Source organism: Mirounga angustirostris, unplaced genomic scaffold (assembly GCF_029215605.1).
Source record: "Mirounga angustirostris isolate CCGP_5_RB_7025 unplaced genomic scaffold, mMirAng1.0.hap1 SCAF_4, whole genome shotgun sequence".
Taxonomy (NCBI): domain Eukaryota; kingdom Metazoa; phylum Chordata; class Mammalia; order Carnivora; family Phocidae; genus Mirounga; species Mirounga angustirostris.
Window position 1 is genome coordinate 85174336 of NW_026991712.1, and position 25401 is coordinate 85199736.

The 25401-nt window shown below is 37.3% G+C and overlaps 2 protein-coding genes across 5 annotated transcripts in view; one reads left to right on the forward strand and one right to left on the reverse strand.

The window, feature by feature from the left end:
* Positions 1-24593, forward strand: part of GPR89A (G protein-coupled receptor 89A) — a 64153-nt gene extending 39560 nt beyond the window's left edge. For 2 of the 3 annotated variants that reach the window (XM_054512649.2, XM_045896795.3), the window contains 6 exons: positions 1235-1323; positions 2427-2519; positions 15853-15948; positions 17623-17712; positions 18652-18717; positions 18845-24593. In XM_054512649.2, the coding sequence (XP_054368624.1) occupies positions 1235-1323; positions 2427-2519; positions 15853-15948; positions 17623-17712; positions 18652-18717; positions 18845-19051 (641 nt within the window). In that variant the 3' untranslated portion in view covers positions 19052-24593. The remainder of the gene's footprint in view (positions 1-1234; positions 1324-2426; positions 2520-15852; positions 15949-17622; positions 17713-18651; positions 18718-18844) is intronic. The other variant, XM_064588385.1, reaches the window with a different exon arrangement.
* The window catches only part of PDZK1 (PDZ domain containing 1), a 31925-nt gene continuing 26739 nt past the window's right edge, over positions 20216-25401 (reverse strand). For both annotated transcript variants that reach the window (XM_064588384.1, XM_045896796.2), the window contains 2 exons: positions 22113-22403; positions 20216-20546 (listed from right to left, as the gene is read on the reverse strand). In XM_064588384.1, coding sequence (XP_064444454.1) covers positions 20493-20546; positions 22113-22403 — 345 coding nt within the window. In that variant the 3' untranslated portion in view covers positions 20216-20492. The remainder of the gene's footprint in view (positions 20547-22112; positions 22404-25401) is intronic.

Here is a 25401-nt window from a genome sequence, read left to right on the forward strand (position 1 = left end):
TATCACAATGAAGCGAGTCAGATGGATATTTTGGTTTCCCAGTACATATAAAAGTTATGTTTATACTGTATCCTATTGAGTGTGCAAGAGCATTCTTTAAAAAAAACAGTATAAAAAGTGCTAACCATCATCTGAACTTTCAGTGAGTGGTAATTTTACTGATCACAAATCCCCATAACAAATATAATAATAATAATAATAATAGTAATGATGATGAAAAAGTTTGAAATAAGGTGAGAATTACCAAAATGTGATACAGAGACGCAAATGGCACCAATAGACTTGCCCAACAGGATTGCCACAACCTCCAATTTAAAAAAAAAAAAAAATCTGCAAAGTACAACAGAATGAGGTATGCCTCTAGTGAGAAAAATCAGAGTAGGGAGGATTTGGATCAAAGTGAATCTTCCAACTTGGGCTGTCTTCACTACTTTTATTAGTTAAAAGTCCATAAAAGCCAAAGTTTAGGTTTAAGCTATCTTACTGACAATAAGTCAAGTCAGTAAAAGTATCGGGATTATTTCACTTCTCTGAGCCCCTGTCTCCTAAATGGAGAAAATAATAGGTACGTTCTTGGAAGTAAGTTCTTGGAAAGTAGCATAGTGTAATGGAAAGAACAGGCCTTGGAGGAAGGCAGATCTGACTTGGCATCCACACCTGTTAGCTGCATGATTTTGAGCAATTTACTTGACTCTCTGAGCTTTGCTTTCCTTATCTGCAAAACGGGTAATAATACCTATCTCATGGGACTGTTAGGAGAATAATAGAAGATAATGTCTATAAAGAACTAAAAAGTCATGTTTATAAATCCCAGCCTGTATTGGAACTCCATAGTGTTAGTTCCCTTTCCTAATGTTACATTATTCAGATAATTTAGGGGAAAATTATGCTGTATTATAGGTGTTTTACTATGTAACTATTTGAGATTTCAAAATTATATTTGACTTTAACTAGATCAAAGAAAAGCAACAACGAACACAACCATCTGTCTGAGCCACTTGAACTAGTGAGAAACTTGAGTGGTAGGTGTTTGATAATGGAGAAGCTTTTACACACCTGTGTGGGAGGTTGGGAAAATTGCTCTAAAGGAGTACTGTTGTCCATGAAGCAGGAAATTGAATATATAGGCAGTTCCTAGGATCTACCATAGGAAAAACCAAAAGCATATGCTTTCTTCATTGCTATTTCTTGAAACTTCTATGTGATTTAAGCCTTGATGCCCATTTTGTGCCAGATCTTACTCTTATTCAACAGGAAGTGGATGCTTTGGAAGAACTAAGCAGGCAGCTTTTTCTGGAAACAGCTGATCTATATGCTACCAAGGTACAAGGCAAGGAAACGGAAGTGTGGTTTTTACCAGTATGATTGAAGAAAGAACAAGACTAAATAGCTTTTTAGTGTCCTCTCTGGCCAAGCAGTGCAAGAAAGACCTCATAGCTCCAGTATCAGCCATGAAGCTTTAGGAGTCTGCATTCTTCATGACATTGCTCCTACCCCCAGCAAAATTCTTACTCAATAACAGAAATTAGTGGGATATTTGAGAGGTTTTTCAACTTTGGAAGGTGACACATACCACTTCTGATTCAGGGTCAAGATGGTAGCTCCTGATTGTTTTTTATTCCCTTATAAATTAGTAATATTGTGAGAGCAGTGCCATGATCTAGCCATGTTTTAAAAAATCCAGATCAAGGGGCACCTGTGTGACTCAGTTGGTTGAGTGTCCGACTCTTGATTTTGGCTCAGGTCATGATCTCAGGGTCATGAGATTCAGCACTGTGTCAGGCTCTGCACTGGGTGTAGAGCCTGCTCAAGATTCTCTCTCTCTCCCTTTCCCCCTGCCCCTCCCCCTGCAAGGCCCCCTCCCCCAGGTCTCTTTCTCTCTCTTAAAAAAAAAAGAAAGGATCCAGATCAAGAAGTGACCTAACTATGAGAAGTAACTTTCCTATTTACACCTAAAATACAATATAATTTAAATATGCAAAATCTATTAGTTAAGTTCATTCAAACTATTTTTATCCTTTTCAAGGATCACTTCATAGGAATAGCCATATAGGGTAGAGGTTAACATAGGCTTTGAAGACAGACCTGAGCCGAAATTCCCCTACTCACTAGCTGTGTGACCTTGGGCAAGTTATCTAACCCCTGTTAAGTCTCAGTTTTCTCATGTGTACAATTAAGATAATAGAACATGTAAGAGTTGTTATAAAAATTAAAATAGATAATGTATGTAAGATGTTTATCCCAATTTCAGGCTTAAAGTAAGCATTCAATAAATGTTGCCCACTAGTATTATTTTAAGATTAATATCACGTGTGGGTTTTTCACTCCAGCATAACAGTAATTTCATAGAGGCTGGAATGTTTTGGTTGAGCATAAGTTTACATTTTGCTGAGACTAACCATGTTTTGTTGTTTGTTTTCCCTCAGGAGAGAATAGAATACTCAAAAACTTTCAAGGGGAAATACTTTAATTTTCTGGGTTACTTTTTCTCTATTTACTGTGTTTGGAAAATTTTCATGGTAAGTATATTAGTTTTAACTGTCAGGGTTTAGGTTATTTTCCCCGCTAATGGCAGAGAGAAAAATGGGTTTGACTGAGGCCCTGAACTAAATTCCAAATCCAATTGAGTCAACAGAGAATGCTGTCTTTCACATCCCTGAGCCTGACTCCTCCCCCTCTCTTTTTTAGGTCACCTAGAGGTTGCATTTTTCTTCATTCAGAAATCATTAATAAGATCATAGTTTATAAACTATATGAAGGGAGTACAAAAGTTTCTTATTTTTGTACTGCTTTCTGTATTACCCTTGAGTATATCTATGTGACACAATCCCTACCTTCAGCTCAGAACAGAAACCACTTCTCCTTTTTAGTAATCTGTATTTACCTAAAAAAAGTTCAATCCAAAGTAAGTGCTACAAGTAAAACATATTTCTAGAGATAAATTCATTTTATGTGCTTATAGCTCTCATTCTTTTGTGGCTCTCTCTTAATGCTCTCTTCTTTATGATGAGGGAACAGAAGGCAAGCTGAAGACAAAGCAGAAGCTGACACCCCACAACTCCCCCTCCATGGGATCTATGTGGCAGTCCTCAGGCACTCCTGGCTGCCCTAAAGGAAAACTTACAGAGATCACAATCCTACAAGACAGGAGTCTCCCTCAGTTTACAAATGTCTTAGCAATCTACAAGAACAAAGCATTTCTATCAATGGCCTAGCTTCCAGAAGGGAATGTAGATACAATTAAATGTCCTTATAATCTGCAGCCCATTGATAGATACTTAAAGCGGGCAAAGTATAATGTCTCCAGGAAGCTCCCAACTATCTTACTGTTAAGCCTTACTAGAAGGAAGAACAACCTTAAATTGACAATGACAAAGCCTGTGGTATCCTGTGAGTCTTCTTTAGCATACAAAAATCCTTTTGAAACCTCCCTTTTCCTTAAATCCCCCAACTCCCACCCCTCACAACCCCAGGGCAGCAGCTCTTTCTGCCCATGGGTCCTGTCCCTGTGCTTTAATACACCACCATTTTGCACCAAAGACATCTCAAGAGTTCTTTCCTAGTCGTCAGCTCCAGACTCCATCCCACTGAACCTCAGTTATATTCTAAAACTTCATCATTTATAGGCATTTTATGTACATTCTTCTTGTGACTCATCTGTAGATATTCATGGATTTCAGTGTGATTACAGAAAAGGCTGATGGACTTTCTGGTTCTGTGACTTTCCTACTGGGGCTGTGTTTGCACAAAGAGGAGCTTTATCAGCTTGTTAATTGTGGTCAATATAGATGAATGGAAGATTCTGGATTTTAGTAGATCTATGATAGATCTAGATCTTTATAGTTTGAGATTTTTACATTTAGGTATATGATCCATCTGGAGTTAATTTTCTCAGACGATGTTGGAATGTGGATCCAAGTTCATTTTTTTCATATAGATATCCACTTGTTCTAGCATATATCTAGCATATAATATTATGATATTATAATAAATTGATGTCAATACCTATTCGGAGAACAATTTTTAAACCTTGATTCATTTAGTGGAAGAAGATAAATGAAGATAGTATGTTCAATTAGCTAAGCTACTAAAAAGTTTTTCCTGAGTTGTAGACTTTAGGGGAGCATATCCTTTTTTAGCAGCTTTATTGAGGTGTAAGTGACATTTAATAAACTGCACATATTTAAAGGGTATATAGTTGGGTAAGTTTTGACAGATGTATACACCTGTTACAACAACTATCACCACACTTAAGATAGTGACCATATCCATCCATCACTTCCAAAAACTTTCTTGTGCCCCCTTGTAATGTCCCCCCCTTGTAATGTCCGTCTCATACATCCCCAGTCAACCACCAATCTGCTGTCATTATACATTAGTTTATATTTTCTAGGACTTTATATAAATGAAATCTTAGAGTAAGTACCCTTTTTCTGTCTGATAGCTTCTACTCAGCATAATTATGTTTCTTTCATGTTATCGTGTGATCAATAGTTTATTCCTTCTCATTGTTGAGCAGTATTCCGTTGTGTGATTATACCAGAATTTGTTTTATCTGTTCACCTGCTGATGGGTATTTGTTTCCGTTTTGGGGATATTACAAATAAAGCTGCTATGAACATTTGTGTACAAGTTTGTATGTGGACATATACTCTCTTCTTGGGAGAAAACACTTAGGTATAGCATGGCTAGGTCACATGGCAGATGGATGTTAAACTTTTGAAGAAATGGCCAAACTTTTCCAAAGAGGTTGTACTATTTTACATCCCCACCTGCATTATTTGAGAGTTTCATTTACTCCACATCCTTGCTCACATTTTATAGTCAGTCTTTTAAATTTTAGACATTCTAATAGGTATGAGGTGATATTGATTGTTTAATTTGCATTTCTCTAATGCCTAATGGTACTAAACAACTTTTCATGTGCTGATTTGCCACCTGTATATTTTGGGGGGGAGGGGAGATACAGCTATTGAAATTTGTTGCCCAATTTTTAAATTAGGATTTCTTTTTATTGGGTTTTGCAAGTTTTTCACTATATTCTGGAAACCCTTTATCAAATATGTGATTTTCAAATATTCTCTCCCAGTCACTAGCTTAGCTTGTCATTCTCTGCATAGTGTCTTTCAAAGAATTGAATTTTTTAATTTTGATGAAGTCCATTTTATCTTTTGTTTTCTACTATAGGTTATGCTTTTGGTGTTGTACCTAAGAAATCTTTGCCTAACCCAAGGTCACAAAGATTTTTTTCATCTTTTATTCTATAAATTTTATAGTTTGAGATTTTTACATTTAGGTATATGATCCATCTGGAGTTAATTTTCTCAGATGATGTTGGAATGTGGATCCAAGTTCATTTTTTTCATATAGATATCCACTTGTTCTAGCACTGTTTGTTGAAAAGATTATCCTTTCTCATTCAGTTGACTTTGCAATTTTGTCAAAACCTAAGTGACCACATATGGTTGGGTCTGTGTCTGTACTCTGTTCTTTCCAATTGATATGTATGTCTGCCTTTATTTATGCCATATAGCACTCTGTCTTGAAATAAGTCTTGAAATCAAATCGTTTAAGTACTCTTTGTTCTTTCTTTAAACTTGTTTTGGCTATCCTGTGTCCTTTACATTTCCATATGAATTTTAGAATCAGCTTTTTAATGCTGCTGAATACAAAAATATCTGCTGAAATATGTATTAGAATGTCTGAATCTTCAGATCAATTTGAAGAGAAATGACATCTTAATATTGAGTCTTCCAATTGATAAACACAGTGTAACTCTTCATTTATTTAGATCTTCTTTAGTTTCACTCAGCAATGTTTAGGTTTTAGTGTACAGATCTTTTACATCTTTCATCAGCTTTATCTCAAGTATTTAATATTTTCGGTGCTATTATAAATGGGACTGTTTTTATAATTTCAGTTTCTGAGTGTTTCTAGTATATAGATACACAACTGATTCTTGTCTGTTGATCTTCTATTTTCACAGCCTTGCTAAATCCCCTTATTCTAAAAGCTTTTTATAGATTTCATAGGATTTTTTCCTACATAGACAATCAGATCTCTGCAAATGAAGACAGTTTTGCTTCTTTGTTTCCTATCTGGATGCCTTTTATTTCTTCCCTTCCTTTCCCTTCCTTTTCTGTCCCCTCCCATCTTTCTTCTTTCTTCTCCTCCTTTAGCCTTATTGCACTGATCAAAATCTCCTGTACAAAATTAAACAGAAGTGGTAAGAGCAGTCATCCTGATCTTGTTAAATATGGTGTTAGCTGTTGGCTTTTCCTAGATGCCCTTTAGCAGGTTGAAGAAGTTACTTCTACTCATAGTTTATTGAATGTTTTTGATCATGAAAGTGTGTTTGATTTTGTCAAATGCTGTTTCTGCATCTATTGAGAGGAGCATATGACTTTTCCTTTTTAGTCGACTGATATAGTGAGTTACATTGATTAATTTTTTAATATTAAACTGGCCTTGAATTCCTGTAATAAACCTTACTTGGCCGTGGTGTATGTTGTTGGATTTAATTTACTAACATTTTCCTAAGAATTTTTGCATCGATGTTTATGAGAAATATCAGAGTATAGTTTTCTTGTAATGTCTTTGGCTTTGGTGTCAGAGTAATGCTGACCTTAGAGGTTGAGAAGAATTCCTTCCTCTTCCAATTAGTGGGAGAGTTTATATGGAATTATTATCATTTCTTTCTTAAACATTTGGTGGAATTCACCAGTGAAGGCATCTAGAGTCTTCTTTGCAGGAAAATCGTTTAGCTACACAGATTTAATTTCTTTAATAGATAAGAAGGTTTGTTGAGATTATATATTTCTTGAGTGAGCTTTTATAATTTCTGTCTTTAAAGGAATTCGTCCATTTTTATTAAAGTTGTCAGGTTTATTAGCATAAAATTGCTCTTAATATTCCCTTATTATCCTTTTACTATCTATAAAATCTGTAGTGATGTCACCCCTCTCCTCTTTATATAACACCTTTATTGAGATATTCACATACCGAAAAATTCACCCGTTTCATGTACAGTTTGGTGGTTTTTAATATATTCACAGAGTTGTGCACACATCAATACAATCACCCCAGAAGAAATTCCATACCCATTAGCAGTAATTCCTTATTTCTTCTCTAGATGTAGGCAGGCACTAATCTATTTTATGTCTCTAGATTTTCTATTCTGGATATTTCATGTACATTGAATCATACAACGTGTGGTCTTTTGTGATTAGCTTCTTAGTAAAAGTTTTTAAGGTTCATCTATATTGTAGCCTCTATCAATACTTCATTCCTTTTTATGGATGAATAATATTCATTCCATGATATGGATATGCCACATTTTATTTATCTGTCCATCAGTTGAGAAACATTGGGTTGTTTCAACTTTTTGGCCATTATAAATGATGCCGTTGTGAGCATTTATGGATAAATTTTTATGTGGGTATATGTTTTCATTTCCCTTAGGTACATGCCTGTGAAAGTAAAATTGCTGGGTCATATGCTACCTCTATGTTGAACCTTTTGGTGAACTGCCAATACGCCGGGCTGTTTTCCCAAGCAGCTGCACCAGTTTACATTCGCACCAGCGGTGTAACAGTTGTCATTTCTCCACATCCTCACCAACACTTATTTATCTTTTTATTAGAGTCATTCTAGTGGCTATGAAGTGATATCTAATTCTTGATATTGGTAATTTGTGTCTTTTTTCTGATTGGTCTGGATCAAGGTTCATCAATTTTATTGAACTTTTCAAAGAACCAGCTTTTGGATTAATTATCTGTATTGTTTCTCTGTGTTCTATTTTATCAATTTCTGCTCTGATTCTTATAATTTCTCTTCTGCTTATTTTGGTTCTTTTTCTAATTTTGTAAAGTGCAAGCTAAGATCATTGATTCAAAACTTTTAATATGTGTTTTAGTGCTATAAATTTCTTGCTAAGCATCTCACAAAATACATTTCTGATGTGTTGTATTTTTACTTCATTCAGTTCAAAATATTTCTAATTTTTCTTCTTTGACTCATGGGTTATTCAGAAGTATGTTATTAAATATTTGGGGGATCTTGTGAATATCCTTCTGTAATTGATTTCTAATTTAATTCCATGTGATCTGAAAACATACTTAGTATGATTTAAATCTCTTCAAATTTATTGAGACTTGTTTTCTGCTCCTGTTGGCTGGAGTGTTGTATAAATGTCAATTAGGTCAAGTTAGTTGATAGTATTGTTAAAGTTTTCTATATCCTTGCTAATTTTCTGACTATCTTATCAGTTTCTTTGTGGGGGGGGGCGGGATTTGATGGAATTTCAAACCATTGTTGTGGATTTGTCTTTTTTTAGTTCTATCAGTTTTTGCTTCTGTATTTTTTTTACCCAATTATAATTAACACAGAATATTAATTTTGGATGTACAACATAGTGATTCATCAATTCTATAGATTACGGAGTGCTCACTATAAGTGTAGTCACCATCTGTCACCATACAATGTTGTAATATTGACTATTCTCTGTGCTGTACATTTCATCTCCATGACTGAAAGTTTGTGCCTCTTAATCCCCTTTATCCATTTCACCCATCCCTTCACTCACCTCCCTTTTGGCAACCACCGGTTTGTTCTCTGTATTTAAGAGTCTGTTTGGTTGTTTCTTTGTTCATTTGTTTTTAAGATTCTGCTTATAAATGCAATCATGTGTCATTTGTCTTTCCTTGTCTGACTTATTTCACTTAGCATAGTACCCTCTAGGATTGTTGGAAATGGCAAGATCACATTCTTTTTATGGCTGAATAATGTTTCATTGCATATATGCACCACATCTTTTTATCCATTCAACTATCAGTGGACACTTGGGTTGCCTCTCTATCTCAGCTATTGTAAATAATGCTGTTGTAAACAATAGGGGTGCATATAGCTTTTCAAATTAGTGTTTTCATATTCTTTCAGTAAGTACCCAGTAGTGGGATTACTGGATCATATGATATTGTTCTATTCTGTTCCATTGATCTATATGTCTGTTTTTGTACCAGTACCATACTGTTTTGGTTACTACAGCTTTGTAGTATATCTTGAACCCCAGGACTGTGAGACCTCCAGCTTTGTTCTTTTCAAGATCGTTTTGGCTATTTGGGGTCTTTTGTGGTTCCATACAAATTTTAGGATTATTCATTCTAGTTCTGTGAAAAATGCTGTTCATATTTAGATGGGGATTGCATGGAATCTGTAGATTGCTTTGGGTGGTATGGACATTTTAACAATATTAATTCTTCCAATCCATGAGCGCAGATTATCTTTCCATGTGTTTGTGTTGCCTTCAGTTTCTTTCATCAATATTTTATAGTTTTCAGGGTAATAGGTCTTTCACCTCCTAGGTTAAGTTTATTCTTAGATAATCTTTTTGGTGCAGTTGTAAATGGGATTGTTTTCTTAATTTCTGGTACTTAGTTATTAGTATATAGAAATGCAACTGATTTCTGTATACTAGTTTTGTATCCTACAACTTTACTGAATTCATTTATCAGTTCTAATGTTTTGGTGGAGCTTCTAGGTTTTTCTATATTATCATTTTATCTGCAAATAGCCAGTTTAACTTCCTTATCATTCTGAATGCCTTTTTTTTCTTGTCTGGCTGCTGCAACTAGGACTTCCAGTATTATGTTGAATAGAAATGGTGAGAGTGGACATCCTTGTCTTCTTCCTGATCTTAGAGGAAAAGCTCTCAGTTTTTCACCAATGAGTATGATGCTCATTTTCACCAATGAATATTTTTCATATATGGCCTTTATTATGCTGACATGTGTTCCTCCAAACCCACTTTGTTCCCTCTAAATCCACTTTATCGTGAATGGATGTTGTACTTTGTCAAATGCTTTTTCTGCATCTTTTGAAATGAGCATATGGTTTTTATACTTTATTTTGTTGATGTGGTTTATCATGTTTGATTTGAGAATATTGAATCACCCTGGTATTCCTGGAATAAATTCTACTTGATCATGGTGAATAATTTTTTTAATGTATTGTTGAATTGAGTTTGCAACATTTTTTTTTCAGTTTGCTAAATTTTGTTAGGAATTTTGCATCCATGTACATCAGAAATATTGGCTTATAGTTTTCTTTTTTTGTAGTGTCTCTGGTTTTGGTATCAGGGAAATGTTGGCCTTGTAGAATGAATTTGGAAGTTTCCTTCTTCTATTTTTTTTTTTTAATCATCTGAGAAAAGGGGTGCCTGGGTGGCTCAGTTGGTTGAGCATCCGACTTGGTTTTGGCTCAGGTCGTGATCTCATGGGTCGTGAGATCGAGCCCTGCATCAGGCTCCATGCTCACTGTGGAGTCTGCTTGGGATTCTTTCCCTCTTCCTCTCCTTCCATCCCTCCCCATCCCCCTCTCTCTAAAAGAAATCAGTGTATCTTTTTTCTCTTTTTTTTTTTATGTTAGTCACCATACAGTACTTCATTAGTTTTTGATGTGTTCCATGATTCTCAATAAATCTTTTTTTTAAAAATCATTTGAGAAGAATAGGTATTAACTCTTCTTTCTTTATTTTGGTAGACTTGACACACAATGTTACATTAGTTTAAGGTGTACAAGCATGGAATATCTTTCCATTTGTTTGATTCATCTTCAGTTTCTTTCATCAGTGTTTTACAGTTTTCAGAGTATAGGTCTTTCACCTTTTTGGTATTAACTCTTTGTTAAATATTTGGTAGAATTTACCTGTGAAGCCATCTGAATCTGGACTTCTGTTTTGGGGGAGTTTTTTTTATTACTGATTCCATTTCATTACTAGTAATTGCTCTGGTCAGATTTTCAATTTCTTCCTGATTCGGTTTTAGAAGATTATGTTTCTAAGAATCTGTTTCTTCTAGGTTGTCCAATTTGTTGGCATACAATTTTTCATAATAGTCTCTTATAATCCTTTGTATTTCTGTGCTGTCAATTGTTATTTCTCCTCCTTTATTTCTGATTGTATTTGAGTCTTTTTCTTGATGAGTCTGGCCACAGATATACCAATTTTGTTAATCTTTTCAAAGAAACAGTTTCTGGTTTCATTGATCTTTTCATTTTTTCTCTCTCTCTTTCATTTATTTCGGCTCTAATCTTTATTACTTCCTTCCCTTTGCTAGCTTTGGGCTTTGGTCTTTCTTAGCTCTTTTAGGTGTACGGTTAGGTTGTTTACTTGAGATTTTTCTTGTTTCTTGAGTTAGGCCTTTGTTGCTATGAAATTCCCTTTTAGAATGGCTTTTACTGCATCTCAAAGACTGAACCATTGTATTTTCATTTTCATTTGTCTCCATGTATTTTTTTATTTCCTCCTTGATTTCTTGGTTGACCCATTCATTGTTTAGTAGCATGTTATTTAGCTTCCATGCATTGGTATTCTTTTTAGATTTTTTTCTTGTGATTGATTTTTAGTGTCATACCATTGTGGTTGGAAAAGATGCATGATATGATTTCAGTCTTCTTAAATTTATTGAGACTTGTTTTGTGGCCTAAGTTGTAATCTATTCTGGGGAATGTTCAACATGTACTTGAAAAGAATGTATTCAGAGGTTTTTGGATGGAATGTTCAGTATATATCTGTTAAGTCCATCTGGTCTAATGTGTTGTTCAAATCCACTGTTTCGTTATTGATTTCTGTCTGAATGATCTACACTGATATAAGTGGAATGTTACAGTCACCTGTTATTATTGTATTACTGTCAACTTCTCCCTTTATGTCTGTTAATTATTGCTTTATGTATTTAGGTACTCCTATGTTGAGGGCATAGATATTTATAGTTGTTACATCCTCTTGTTAGATTGATCCCTTTATCATTATGTAGTGCCCTCCTTTGTCTCTAGCCTACAGTCTTTGTTTTAAAGTCTACTTTATCTGATATTAAGTATTGCTATCCCAGCTTTTCTCCTGCCTTTTGCATGGTGTATTTCTTTATAGCCCTTCATTTTCAGTCTGTATGTGCCTTTAGGTCTGCAGTTAGTCTCTTAAAGGAGCATATAGATGGGTCTTGTTTTTTTTATCCATTCAATCACCTTTTGTCTTTCAATTGGTGCATTTAGACAATTTACATTTAAAGTAATTATTGATAGTTATATACTTACTGCCATTTTGTTCATTATTTTCTGGTTGTTTTTGTGGTTCTTCTCTTTTCCTTCTGTTTTTCTCTTCCTATGTGGTAGTGTTATGTTTGGATTCCTTTCTCTTTATTTTTTGTGTACCTATTATAGGTTTCTGATTTGTGGTTGCCATTAGGCTTATATATTTTATCTTAGGTGTATAGCAGTCTGTATTAAGTTGATGGCTGAACTTAAGTTCAAGCTTAAATTCAAAAACATTTTAAAAGTACGACATTTTTACTCCCCCTCCACATTTTATGTATATGATACTGTATTTTACATCTTTTTATTTTGTGTATTTCTTGGCTGGTTTTTGTAGATATAAATGATTTTGCTACTTTTGCTCCAGACTGGCTTTATACATGATTATTCTACTACATGTATTATGTGTTTACTTTTACCTGTGAAAATTTTTCCTTTCATAACTTTCTTATGATTATGGCCTTTTCTTTCCACTCAAATAATTTCCTTTTACATTTCTTGTAGGGCTGGTTTAGTGGTGATTAAATCCTTGAACTTCTGTCTGGGAAACTTTTTGTCTCTTTTTTTATTCTGAATGATAACTTTGCCTTGTAGAGTATGCTTAGTTGCAGGTCTTCCTTTCAGTACTTTGAATATATAATGCCACTCTCTTCTGGCCTATGAAGTTTCTGGTGAAAAATCAGCTAAAAACTTTATAGGATTTCCCTCGTAGTAACTTTTTTTTCTCTTGCTGCTTTTAAAATTCTCTCCCTAGAGGCACCTGGGTGGCTTAGTCAGCTAAGCATCCAACTCTTGATTTCAGCTCAGGTCTTGATCTCAGGGTCATGAGATCGAGCCCCACATTGAGCTCCCCAACTCATTGGGGAGTCTGCTTGAGTTTTCTTTCCCTCTCCCTCTGCCCCTCCCCCTGCTTATGTGCACACGCGCTCTCTCTCTCTCAAAATAAATCTTTAAAATTCTTTATCATTACTTTCTGCCATTTTAATTTTACATATCTTGGTGTGGACCTCTTTGGGTTAATCTTGTTCGGGGCTCTCTGTGCTTCCTGGATTTGGATACCTGTTTCCTTCCCCAGATTAGAGAAGTTTTCAGTTATTCTTTCTTCAAATAAATTTTCTGCCCCCTTCTCTCTCTCTTCTCCTTCTGGGATGCCTATAATGTGAATGTTATTACACTTGATGGTGTTGCTGAGTTCCCTTAACGTGTTCTCCTTTATTATTATTCTTTTTTTCTTTTTGCTGTTCAGCTTGGTTGCTTTCCATTACCTTGTCTTCCAAATTGCTGATCCATTCTGCATCCTCCAGTCTACTGTTGATTGCCTCTAGTGTGTTTGTTTTTGTTTTGTTTTTTTTTAATTTCAGTTATTGAATTCTTCATCTCTGACTGGTTCCTTTTTATGTCGTTGTTGAAGTTCTCATTGAATTCATCCATTGTTTTCTCAAGTCCAGTGAGTATCTTTATGACCATTACTTTGAATTCTTTATCCAGGCATATTGCTTATCTCCATTTCATTAGATCTGCTGCTGTGATTTTGTCCTCTTCTTTCATTTGGGACATATTCCTCTATCTCCTTATTCTGTCTAGCTCTCCGTTTGTTTCTCTGTATTAGGGGATCAGCTATGACTCCTGGTCTTGAAAGTAATGGGGTTCTGTGGTGGTCTTGAAAGAAAAGGTTTTGTGGTGCCCTGTAGTGCAGTGCCTCCAGGCACCAGAACCAGGTGCTCCAAGGGTGTCTCCTATGTGGGCAACATGCACCCTACTGTTGTGGCTGAGTTGCATTTGCCTTAGTTGGCTGCAATGACCTGCTGTGCCTGCTGTGGGCACACTGAGCAAGGTTTAGTCCCTGCACAGCCAACTAAGAGGCTCAGCTGTTGGAACTGTGGGCACACTGATGTGTAGGGTTATCTCTCTCTCTCCAGGGCTGCTTTTGGAGTGGCGTGGGTCCCTGCTCAGGCTGCTTGCAGGGTGTGGTGGGGCAGGAGTTGTTTTGAAGGACCACCTGCTGAGGCAGGCAGGTCCCCAGGTGAAAGTCGGGGCAGGGCGCTAGCAAGATAGGTAGATAGTATTAGTGGTAGTTCCCACAAGTGTCTGGCTATCTAGGTGGGGGAGGAGAAGAGAAATGGTGCCCACCAGCACTTTTGTTCTGGAAGTCTCCTGAAGAGAAGTCTCCCTGACCCTCCAGCACATGTTGAGATTGGTAATGAATATCCTTCACATATACCCAAGCACTTTTCAAACTGCTGTTTCTGTGCTCTCAGGCCAAGTTATTTATTCTAGCTCTTTAAGGGCTGGGACTTAGTTTCTGATTGCCCTCTGGCTCTCCCAGAGTTAAGGCCTGCTAATTTTTAAAGTACCTGGACTTAAGCCCTGCTGATTTTAAAAGCTCCCAAAGTTTATCCCCACTGGTTTTCAAAGCCAGATGTTACTGGGAACTCATCGTCCCACTGCCTGGGGTGCCTTGTGTGGGGTCTGATCCTCTCTGCTTCTCTGTGCTTGTGGTGTCCCTCCTGTTTGTGGTTAGTCTCACAGGAGGTTTGGTTCCCAGGTGTGTTTCAGCCCCTCCTACCCTTTTCAATGTGGCCTCTTCTCAACAGTTAACTGTGGAAGGTCTGTTCTGCCAGTTTTCATGTTGTTTTCAGAGTTACACAGAGGTAGCTATTATCTTGGTGTGTTTGTGAGACAGGATGAGCTCAGGATCCTCCTACTCTACCATCTTCCTGACACCCCTGCTTCATGTGTTTTAAAGCTCTATTATTTGGTCCATACATCTTCAGACTCATTGTGTACCCCTTGTTGAAATGATCCTTTTATCATTCTGAAATGACCCTTTAATCCCCGGCAGTATTTTTTACTATGAAATCTACTTTGATATTAATATAGACCTTCCAGTTTTCTCTTGATTAGTGTTAGCATGATGTATCTTTTTCCATTCTTTTACTTTTAACCGATTTGTATCTTTATATTTAAAGTGGGGTTTTTTGTAAGCAACGTATAGTTGGGTCTTGCTTTTTTATCCAGTCTTATAGTCTCTGCCATTTAATTGGCATGTTTAGACCAGGATTCAGCCATCTGCAGCTCGTAGGCCAAATCCAGCCACCACCTGCCATTGTAAATAAAGTTTTATTTGAAACAGCCAAGCGCATTCATCTGCATATCATCTGTGGCTCTATCACCACAGTGTCAGAGTTTGCCAGACTGTTGTCAGACTGTTTACATTTAATGTAATTATTAATATGTTGGATTTTAAACAGCAGTGTTGTTACGTGTTTTTTTATTTGTCCCATCTGTTCTTTTTTTCCATTTTTCCTTTTTTTCTGCCTTCTTTTGGATTAATTGGGTATTTTTCATAATTCTGTCTGATCTCTTGTTGACTTGTTAGCTGTAACTCTCTTTTCATTATTTTAGTGATTGCTCTTCAAGCATTCAGAAAATAGAGTGAATAACCCTGGAATTCTTGATTCTCTTACTCAAACTTTATCCACCAGAATGTTACCTTTCTAACTTCTGTGAAATTAAGGTGTATATGCCATAGCCTTTTTTCCTTCTATTCTTTACAGAAAAGAAAGATAGGGTAGATAAGGACTTTTGTTTGCCTGTATGTGAATAGCCAAAATAAATGTCTTATATATGATTTAGATTGAGAGTAGAATTGCATTTTTAGGAACATCCACCTGTAAGATATGTTACACTGATTCATTATTTTGAGTCACTTTTTGAAATAGTGATTATTGAGATGCTGTAATATAAAGTTCCATGTCTTTGCAGGCAACCATCAATATCGTTTTTGACCGAGTTGGGAAAACTGATCCTGTCACAAGAGGCATCGAGATCACTGTGAATTATCTGGGGATCCAATTTGATGTAAGAGTTGTATCAAGATCCTGGTTTCATACATTTCTATTTTACCTGCTATAAATTACAATTGTTAAGATTTTAATTTCATACTTAATTCTGCCTTTGTTCTTCCCACTCTCCTCTGTTTTGACATACTCATATGGCAGATTTGTAAAGGACATAAAACCAGAAGTGATGGCTGGTACTTATTACTGTCTTAGATGCTGATTATTTCTGTAGTTCCTCTGCTGCTTTTCTGTAGCCAGCTCCCCCTCCCCAGCTTCTCCCCACCAAATACTGGATACTTCTCTCTGTGATACATGAGATTGTCAAATCCAAAACTCACCTTTGGTTCCTCTAGTAGAAAAGTAACTACTAATTAGTGTTCCATATTGGAAGTGAAATTATGTCTGCCGTAAAAAGCTACCAATTAATGTGGACTTTGAGCTAAAGATGGTAACTGTAACCTGTGCAGTTTTAATCTTCTTTCTACCTGTTTTATAATACCACTATCATTAAACACACTCTTGTCCCAATTTAAGTTTAATGTCTTTATTTATAGAAGAATATATTTTCCAAATGTATGTATATATATATATGTGTGTGTATATATATAAATGGCCATTGATTCCAGCTGATTAGCACTTTGACATGATAGTAAGACTCACGTTTTTAGTCCCTCTGAGGGCTATTTAGCTGTGCTGTGATTCTAGTGACAGACTGCATGCTCCCCGCAGCCATCTGCCTCAGCTGGACATGCTCCTAGTAGCTAGATAAAATGAAAGCAAACCAGAGCAAATTGAGCTCCAGTCCTTGATGAACAACTCAAAGCACACGGTTTTTGAGGATAGATCAATAGTGTAAACTTTTTCATGTGAGGGAGCATGGTATCTTTCCTCCAAGTAGTTTATAAATTATACCACAAAATAGGCTTCACTATTGCTGATATGTGTTCTCTTTTCCTCTTTTAAAATTTTTACTAGGCTCAATTATTAGAAGTGTTCTTCCTTATCAGTGCTTTCTGAGGCTAGTTGCTGTGGTGTCTCTGTATTTCATTTATAATCCATCTGTATACTCCACGTTTCAGAATTCTGAATAACATCTTTTAGATGTTAGTAATAGCAGTTCCCCCACAGATACTTTTCAGACCTGAATCAAGCACAGGGTCCCAAAGCTGCCTTCCACTATGAAGCAAACCAAGAGGAGAAAAAAGTAACATCATGTAATTCAAGTGAAGGGCAACTATTTCCTAGACCATAGCTGAGAATATTTACATATTCTTTTATTATAAAAAGAAAATTTTAAGTTTTGGGTGATCAGGGGACTATCATTCACAGATGTTAAAAATAATTTAGCTGCTATTTAATAATTTCAATTTGTGCTTTTCACTTAACACACCAAAGCTGCGTCATTGGTTCCATCTGTGTTTCTCTGACTAATGTTATTTTTATCACCACTGCACTTGCTTGCTTCCGTCCTAAGTTTTTATTAAGTCTGCTTATTAAGCTATCCACTGCAGTCTTCCTAGGTGTAGTTGCCCCTTACTCATTTTCCTCCCTCCCTAAAAATTTTTATATCAGGTAGGGCCTAATGAAGTTCCCTCTCAGTCACATAAGAGATCAGAATGCATCAGAAGAATAGCCTTCACATGTCTCTCAACAGAGATTTCACACATACTTTTCCTTCCTTTTATGGTGGCAGGTAAAGTTCTGGTCTCAGCACATTTCCTTCATTCTGGTTGGAATAATCATCGTCACATCTATCAGAGGATTACTGATCACTCTTACAAAGGTATGTTGTAGCACTGAGTTTAAATTATGATTTGCGGCATTTCATGTGGCACCATGAGATAATTTTACCTAATTAAGATTTCTGCCTTCGGAGAACTTAAAGAGTCACAAATATTTAAAAGACCTACCATAAAATTTTTTTAAATTGAAACTGCTCAATAAACTGATGATGATGGGTTTACATCATACGCCAATCAGATGAGTACATTTAATAAAGGTCATAGAATGAGTTCACGGTCTGTTTTGTTCACTGATGTGGCACCAGCATCTAGGAGTAGAAACTGGCACATGGTAGGAGCTCCAGAGATACTTGGAATGGATGAACAAGATAGGTATTTGAGGTTAGAGTAACTTTGAGAGTTACGTATAAGGAGGACATGTAAGGAGGACAAGTAGAATGTTTTACTATTTTCTGATCAACGTCGGAAGGCTTTATGGAGGCAGAAGGTAGGTTTTCTCTTGGAGAAGAGGTGTGGGGAGCCCAAGATCCAAGAGTTGTTTGAATGAAAGGAGTGAAGAGGTTAGGAGGAGAGAAGAAGAGAAGGGCACTCCAGGCATCTAGCACAATTTTGGCAAGAGCTTAGGAGGCTAATAGTAATTACAAGGGCTTGGCCTGGAGTAATCTGGTCTAACGTTTTACAGTGATATATGAAAGTCCTGTGTATCACATAGTTTCTGAAAAATTTGCTAGCGATTGGAATCCTTTCATGTCCTAATGTAATTAGTTCTTAAAACCACCAGCTCTCCCTCTGGGGACACCATAGCTGGATCCTTTGCTATCAGTCTGTTTCTCTTCTTCACAGCGTTAATCATATCTGTTGTTCTCTGCTGGATTGCTATGGGGAAGAAACACTTTTCACTAAATGTTAAGTAGGCTCCTTAATGTTCTTGACACAAGAATCCAGCAGCACTGCATAAGTTCTTCTCCCTTTCTTGACAGTTCTTTTATGCCATCTCCAGCAGTAAGTCCTCCAATGTCATTGTCCTGCTATTAGCACAGATAATGGTAAGTGTAATGACCTAGTTTTATGCTTACAACTGTAAACTGCCAGAAGTGTTTATACTTCTAAATATTGTAACAATTCCTTTTGGTCCTTCACCACATTCCAAGTGACTTCTGGATTAACTTACAGGGCATGTACTTTGTCTCCTCTGTGCTACTGATTCGAATGAGCATGCCTCTAGAGTACCGCACCATAATCACCGAAGTGCTTGGAGAGCTACAGTTCAACTTCTATCACCGTTGGTTTGACGTGATCTTCCTGGTCAGTGCTCTCTCCAGCATCCTGTTCCTCTATTTGGCTCACAAACAGGCACCAGAGAAGCATATGGCACCTTGAACTCACACCTGTTACAGACTGCTGCAGGCCAGTGGTGTCAGAATTTGGATATAAGAGATAAAATGGAGGGGACCAGGGCCTCGTGTTTTTTAAACAATCAAAATGCTGAGGTAGCATGTTCTGCCTTCAGCGTATGCCTCCCTCCTCTGGATACTGTGATCATGAGTAGCATTAGCTAGAACATGGGAACGTGAAGTAAACTTAAGCTAGCACTCAGCTGAGAGCATCCCATGTGGGTTTGAGGCTGGTGGGAAAGGGGGTGGAAAAGAGCCAAGAAACTAGGTGGGGGGAATACACTGGAACTCTGCAGGTAAGGGGAAGTCTCAGGGAGCTGGGCCGAACACCTGGAATTTCTGCTCAAGGCTCACACGGAGGAGGTTATGGCTTTCCCTTAAGATTGACTGTCATTAAAATCAGATTGCAACCCTTTGGCCTTAGCTTCATTTTCTCAAGGACAGCTTGGTGTAGTGTGCTTGTGCAATCTAACACAAGTTGGCATCCTCCTGCCAACCCCTGCCCCATTAAAATAACCAACAGGTTCTCTCTTCTTGTCTGGGGACAGGACGGTGTGCTACTGAAATAGATTCTGCCAAGAGTGTTCAGGTATATCATTTTTATTGATTTCCTTTTAATTAAGTTAGTAGTATTTGAGAGTGAATTACTGTACATTCAATTTGGTGATGATGTCTCATTTTTTTCTTTCCATCTGCCCCTCATGCTGTGTGGTAAAACAATGAATAACTGTTAACTAGAATAAGTCATTTTCCTATGCTAGCCCCTACTTTCTCCATCTGTGAAAGGAAAATGCTGGAAAGGTTACAGAACATTGAGAAATGCAATTTAAGGAAATCCTGAGTTTTATCACCAGTAAGTCTCTAAGATCTTATTCTGAATTTTATTGTTTTGGGTTTCTAGAGGCAAAATGAAGGTTACAGCATAAAAGCAAGTTTACCAAAAACAAAAGCACTCTTGAGGTTTTATCAACTAACCGGGAAGATTCAAGTATACTCTAAAGGCATTCTTAATGGCATCTATTTTAGCAACCACAACATTCTTACAAAAGCATAATTTTAATAGGCTCATCTGCTCAGATACTTTATAGCAGCTCTCACATATACAGATTTACAAATCATCTTTAATGCTCAAGGAGCCTATAGAATTAAGAGATATCGTCATAGAGAAATGTAGTGAAGTTGAAGCTTGAAAGAAATCACGTGAAAAGAATGTGGTTCCCGCCTTAAGTTGGCCATAAATAAGCCATCTATTGCAGTAGTCACCCCCAAGGCAAATGACAACAGAAGACAGTCCCCCATGATGAACTGGTTGCCAGAGGAGTTCCTCTCTACCAGAGACAGTGAATGGGTGGCAGCTCATTCTTCGGGAAAGGATCCCTACTCAACACCCAGAAACAGCTGTCAGCCAACGCCGTTAGTTGCTCTCATCACATCTCTGTATCTTCAGAATTGGAAGAAGAATGTGAGGCTGTACTGTACGCCTACGCAAAAGAGAACAAAAGGTCCGTAAGTGCCAGAGTGTGAATGTCAGCAGCTGCATGACTGCAGGCAGGGAGTAGAGTCACTCACTAGAAGCCAGGTAACCTGAATTGTGCAGTTGGCTTTGTTTCGCCTGCCGTTTGACACTAACAAATTTCTTAATATCTGTAGATCTTTTCTATAAAGCTAGCATATGCCTATAATTGACTTGCTATAGAAATATAAAATTTTTTAAAGACAAGTAGACGCTTTCTTTGCTAAGCAATCAAGAATGCAAGGTCAGTGGCTACTGTGTGTGCTGTGGTCTGAATGTTTGTATTTCCCCAAAATTCATATATTGAAATACTAATCCTAAGGTCAGGTGATGATATTAGGAGGTAGGAACCTTTGGGAGGTGATTAGGTCATGAGGGCAGAGCCCTCGTGATTGGGATTAAGGCCTTATGAAAGAGCCCCCCACCCCCACCCCGAGCTCCCTATCCCCTTCTACCATGTGAGGACATAGCAGGAAATTGGCCAACTACAGCCTGGAAGAGGGCCTTCCCCAGACACCAAATCTGTCCTTCAGAACTGTGAGAAATAAATGTGTGTTGTTTATAAGCCACCCAGTCTATGGTCTTTTATTATAGCACCCCAAACTACGTGTGTCTTCATTAACAAACAGTATTTAATTTATATGACCAGTCTGTAAAATTAATGTAAATGGAGTAGAATTAAATGTAATGGAAAGAAGAATGATATAAAACTTTTAGAGTCTTGGCTTTGCCATACATTTCCTCTGTGAACTTGGACAAAAATATAAAAGACTTATCGAGGATTTTAATCCAAATACAGAGTAATGCTTATTCCTCCCTATTAATAAAACACAAATACCTGCCAATTATCTTAAAAACAATGTCTCTAACCACCACCATTCATTTTATGCTTAGCATTATTAACCAGGCACTGTTTGAAGCACTTTGATAGTCTTAGTTAATAGGAAACAAACTGCGGGTTGCTGGAGGGGAGGTGGGTAGGGGGATGGGGTAACTGGGTGATGCACATTAGGGAAGGCACTCAATGTAATGAGCACTGGGTGTTATATGCAACTGATGAATCACTAAACTCTACCTCTGAAACTAATAATATACTATATGTTAATTGATTTTAAATAAAAGAATCAGTAATTTGTAAAAAGTCTTAGTTTATAATAATAATAATACTACAAATTATCCTTGGTTTACAGGTGGGGAAAGTGAGGCAGAGAATGAATAAATCCATTTGCCCAAGACTGTTAAGTGGCAGAACCAGAATTTGTACATAGTCTGATTCAGGTTCTTCTGATGGTTCCATTATAATTTTGATAAACTTTTATTTCTTGATTTGACAGTTACCGTCAACTCCATGCCATGAAAAAGCAGCTTGTCCTCCTACCACTTCTCCACCAAAATAATTTGACTTGCTTTTTACCTTTGTAATTTCCTAGTATTCTAGGAAATCTGTGGTAAACAGAGACCTGAAGTGTGCTTATTAAGGATTTTATCATACCCTGATAGGTTAGATCACTAAAAGAAGTCTATCACCACTCACTCGTTCTTTTGCTGTGTGTGAGTCGTGCTCTGGTTCTGCCAGTGTCTCTTCTTTGGAATCAGTGGGGGCATCCAGTGGATCAGCCATGGAGGAAACAATAGGGATTTTCTTAGCCTGGAAATAATCATAGGCTTTCTTTCCACAGACTAAGAGTGTGACATTCTCCCCACTGCTCTGGATTCTGTCTACCAACTTCTCATAGGGTTCATCCACCACGTTCACTCCATTCACTTCGATGATGATATCTTCATCCTCCAGCCCTGCCAGCTCGGCAGGGCTGCCCTTCAGTACCTATAAAAAGAAGGTCTGAATTACCACTTCCAAACACGGATAAAGGAATGTTAGATTAGCTTCCCTTCGGAGGAGAGAGGAGTCTGAAAATGTGTTCTTAATCACATTCTTTCTCCCTGAGGTACAGAAGAAAGGTGCTCTAATGCTTTTCTGCTTCAGAAAGTTCCAACAACCGTACTCAAATGAGTACCATGGGAAGAGGGCTCCAAGATGACAGCACAAGAAGACTCTGAGCTCACCTCCTCCCACAGACACCAAATCTACACCTACATAAAGAGCAATTCCTCCTGAAGACCTGAGGGCTGATTGAGCAGCGTCTGCACAAAAAAAGGAGAGACCACATAGAGAACAGCAGGAGATGGAGACACAGTAATGATGAGACCCCCACCCCTGCCACTACAAACTGCAGTAGGGAGGGATAGCACTGAGGAGTCTGCACAGATTCCCCAGACCTGGGGCCCAGGAAAAAAATAGCAGTTTAAAGAGCAGCTAGACTCTGAAGGGAACCAATTTACTAACCACAGAGCATCCAGCAAATGGTAGGGAAACTGCTGAAACTCTCAGGGTCACGCGTCTAGCAAGTACCACTGTTGACATTCCCTCTCCAGCTTGATAGTGCAAAACGGGCCCAGGGTCCAGGTGTTCTAGCCATCCTGCCGCCTCAGCAAACCCAGGGACCCTAGCCCACACCAGCTGCAGGTGGGCACTGTCTGGCCCACACCAGGACCCCCTCAGCTGTCTCACCAAAGTAGTCATGGCATAGGCGCCCCAAGATCACTCCAGCCAATGCCTGCTTCAGCCATGCCACCAGAGCTAGCTCCACCCAAAGCCACTAGGTACATGCAGTCTACACTGGGGACATTTCTACACAAGATCACTCCTTTAAGACAGGGAGAGGTAGCTGTTTTGTCTGATTCATAGAGACAAACACCAGAAGTGAAACAAAATGAGACAGGAATATGCTCCAAATGAAAGAATAAGATAAAACTTAAGAACTGAACAAAATGGAGATAAGCAATCAACCTGAGAAAGAGTTCAGAGTAATGGTCCTAAAGATGCTCACCAGATGAGAGAAAATTAAATGAATGCAGTGAGAACTTAAAGAAATAGAAAATATATTCTTTATCTCTAACTGGGTTTTATAGTAACTGAAATTTTAAAATACCCTAGAGGGAATCAACAGATGATATAGAACAGATCAGTGATCTGGAAAGACAGGTAAGCACCCAAGCTGAATAACAAAAAGAAAAAAAATTTTAATTGAAATAAGGTTAAAGAGTCTCTGGGACAACATCAGAGTGTGGTAACATTCGTGATATAAGGATCCCAGAAGGAGAAGAGAGAAAAGGACGGAAAGCTTATTTGAAGAAATAATAACTGAAATAACTGAAAACTTCCCTAACCTGGAGAAGGAGACAGACTTCCAGGAGAACCCCAAGCAAGATGAACCTAAGGAGGAACAACAAAACCCATAATAATTAAAATGTCAAAGATTAAAGATAAAAAGCAGCAAGAGAAATGCAACTAGCTACATACGAGGGAAATCTCATAAAGGCTATCAGCCGATTTTTCAGTAGAAACTTTGAAATTATATATATAATCCCACTCCCCCTCTGGCCTGCAAAGGGCTGAAAGGACAAAAACCTACATGCAAGGATGTTCTACCCAGCAAGATTATTTTCAGAATTGAAGGAGAGAGAAGTCACAACCCCTAAATCAGCCTTATAAGAAATGTTGAAGGGCCTCTCCAGGCTGGAAAGAAAAGGCCATAACTAGAAGAAAATTATGAAAGGAAAAAATTTCACCAATAAAAGCAAACATATAGTAAAGGTAGTAGCTTAGTCACTTAAAGGTTGAAACATGAAAGTAGTAAAACCAATTATATCTTTAAAAAAAAGATTTACAAAATAAAAAGATATAAGACATGCACTAAGTGTGGAGGGGAAGGAATAAAAATGTAGTGCTTTAGAATGTATTTGAATTTGGGATGCCTAGGTGTCTCAGGCAGTTAAGCATCTGACTCTTGATTTCGGCTTAGGTCATGATCTCAGGATTGTGAGATCAAGCCCCCTGCATCGGGTTCCACACAGGGCGTGGATCCTACTTAGGATTCTCTCTTTCCCTCTGGCCTCCCTCCCCAACACTCGTTTGTGCTCTCTCTCTCTTTAAAAAAAAAAAAAAAAAAACGGGTTTGAATTTAAGTGATCATCAACTTAATATACACTGTATATATTTCGAATGTTCTATGGGAACTTCATGGTAACCATAAACAAAAACCTGTAATAGATACCAAAAAAATTAGAAAGGAATTCAGGCATAACACTAAAGAAAGTCAGGAGTCACAAGGGAAGAGAGCAAAAGAAGAAAGGAATAGAACTACAAAAACAGCCAGAAAACAATTAACAAAATGTCATAGGTACATACCTATCAATAATTACTTTAAATGTAAATGGTCTAAATGCTCCAATTAAAAGACAGTGGGTAACTGAATGGATATAAAAACAAGACCCATTTATATGCGGCCTATAAGAGACTCATCTCAGGCCTAAAGACACAGGCTAAAAGTGATGCGCTAGAAAACATACCATGCAAATGGAAGCCAAAAGTAAAGCCAAGGTAGCAATGCTTACATTAGATAAAATAGACTTTAAAACAAAGACACTAGCTAGAGACGAAGGCACTACCTAATGATAAAGGGAACAATCCAACGTAACAATCGTAAATATCTATGCACCCAACATGGGAGCACCAGAATACATGAATTATTGATAGACAAAAGGGAGAAACTGACAGTAATACGATAATCATAGGTGGCTTTAACACTCCACTTACATCAATGGATATATCATCCAGACAGAAATTAATGAGGAAATGGTGACTTTGAACAACACATTAGATCAGATAGACTTCGCAAGTACATACAGAACATTCCATCCAAAAATAGCTAAATACAAAATAAAAATAAATAGCTAAATATACATTGTTTTCAAGTACACAT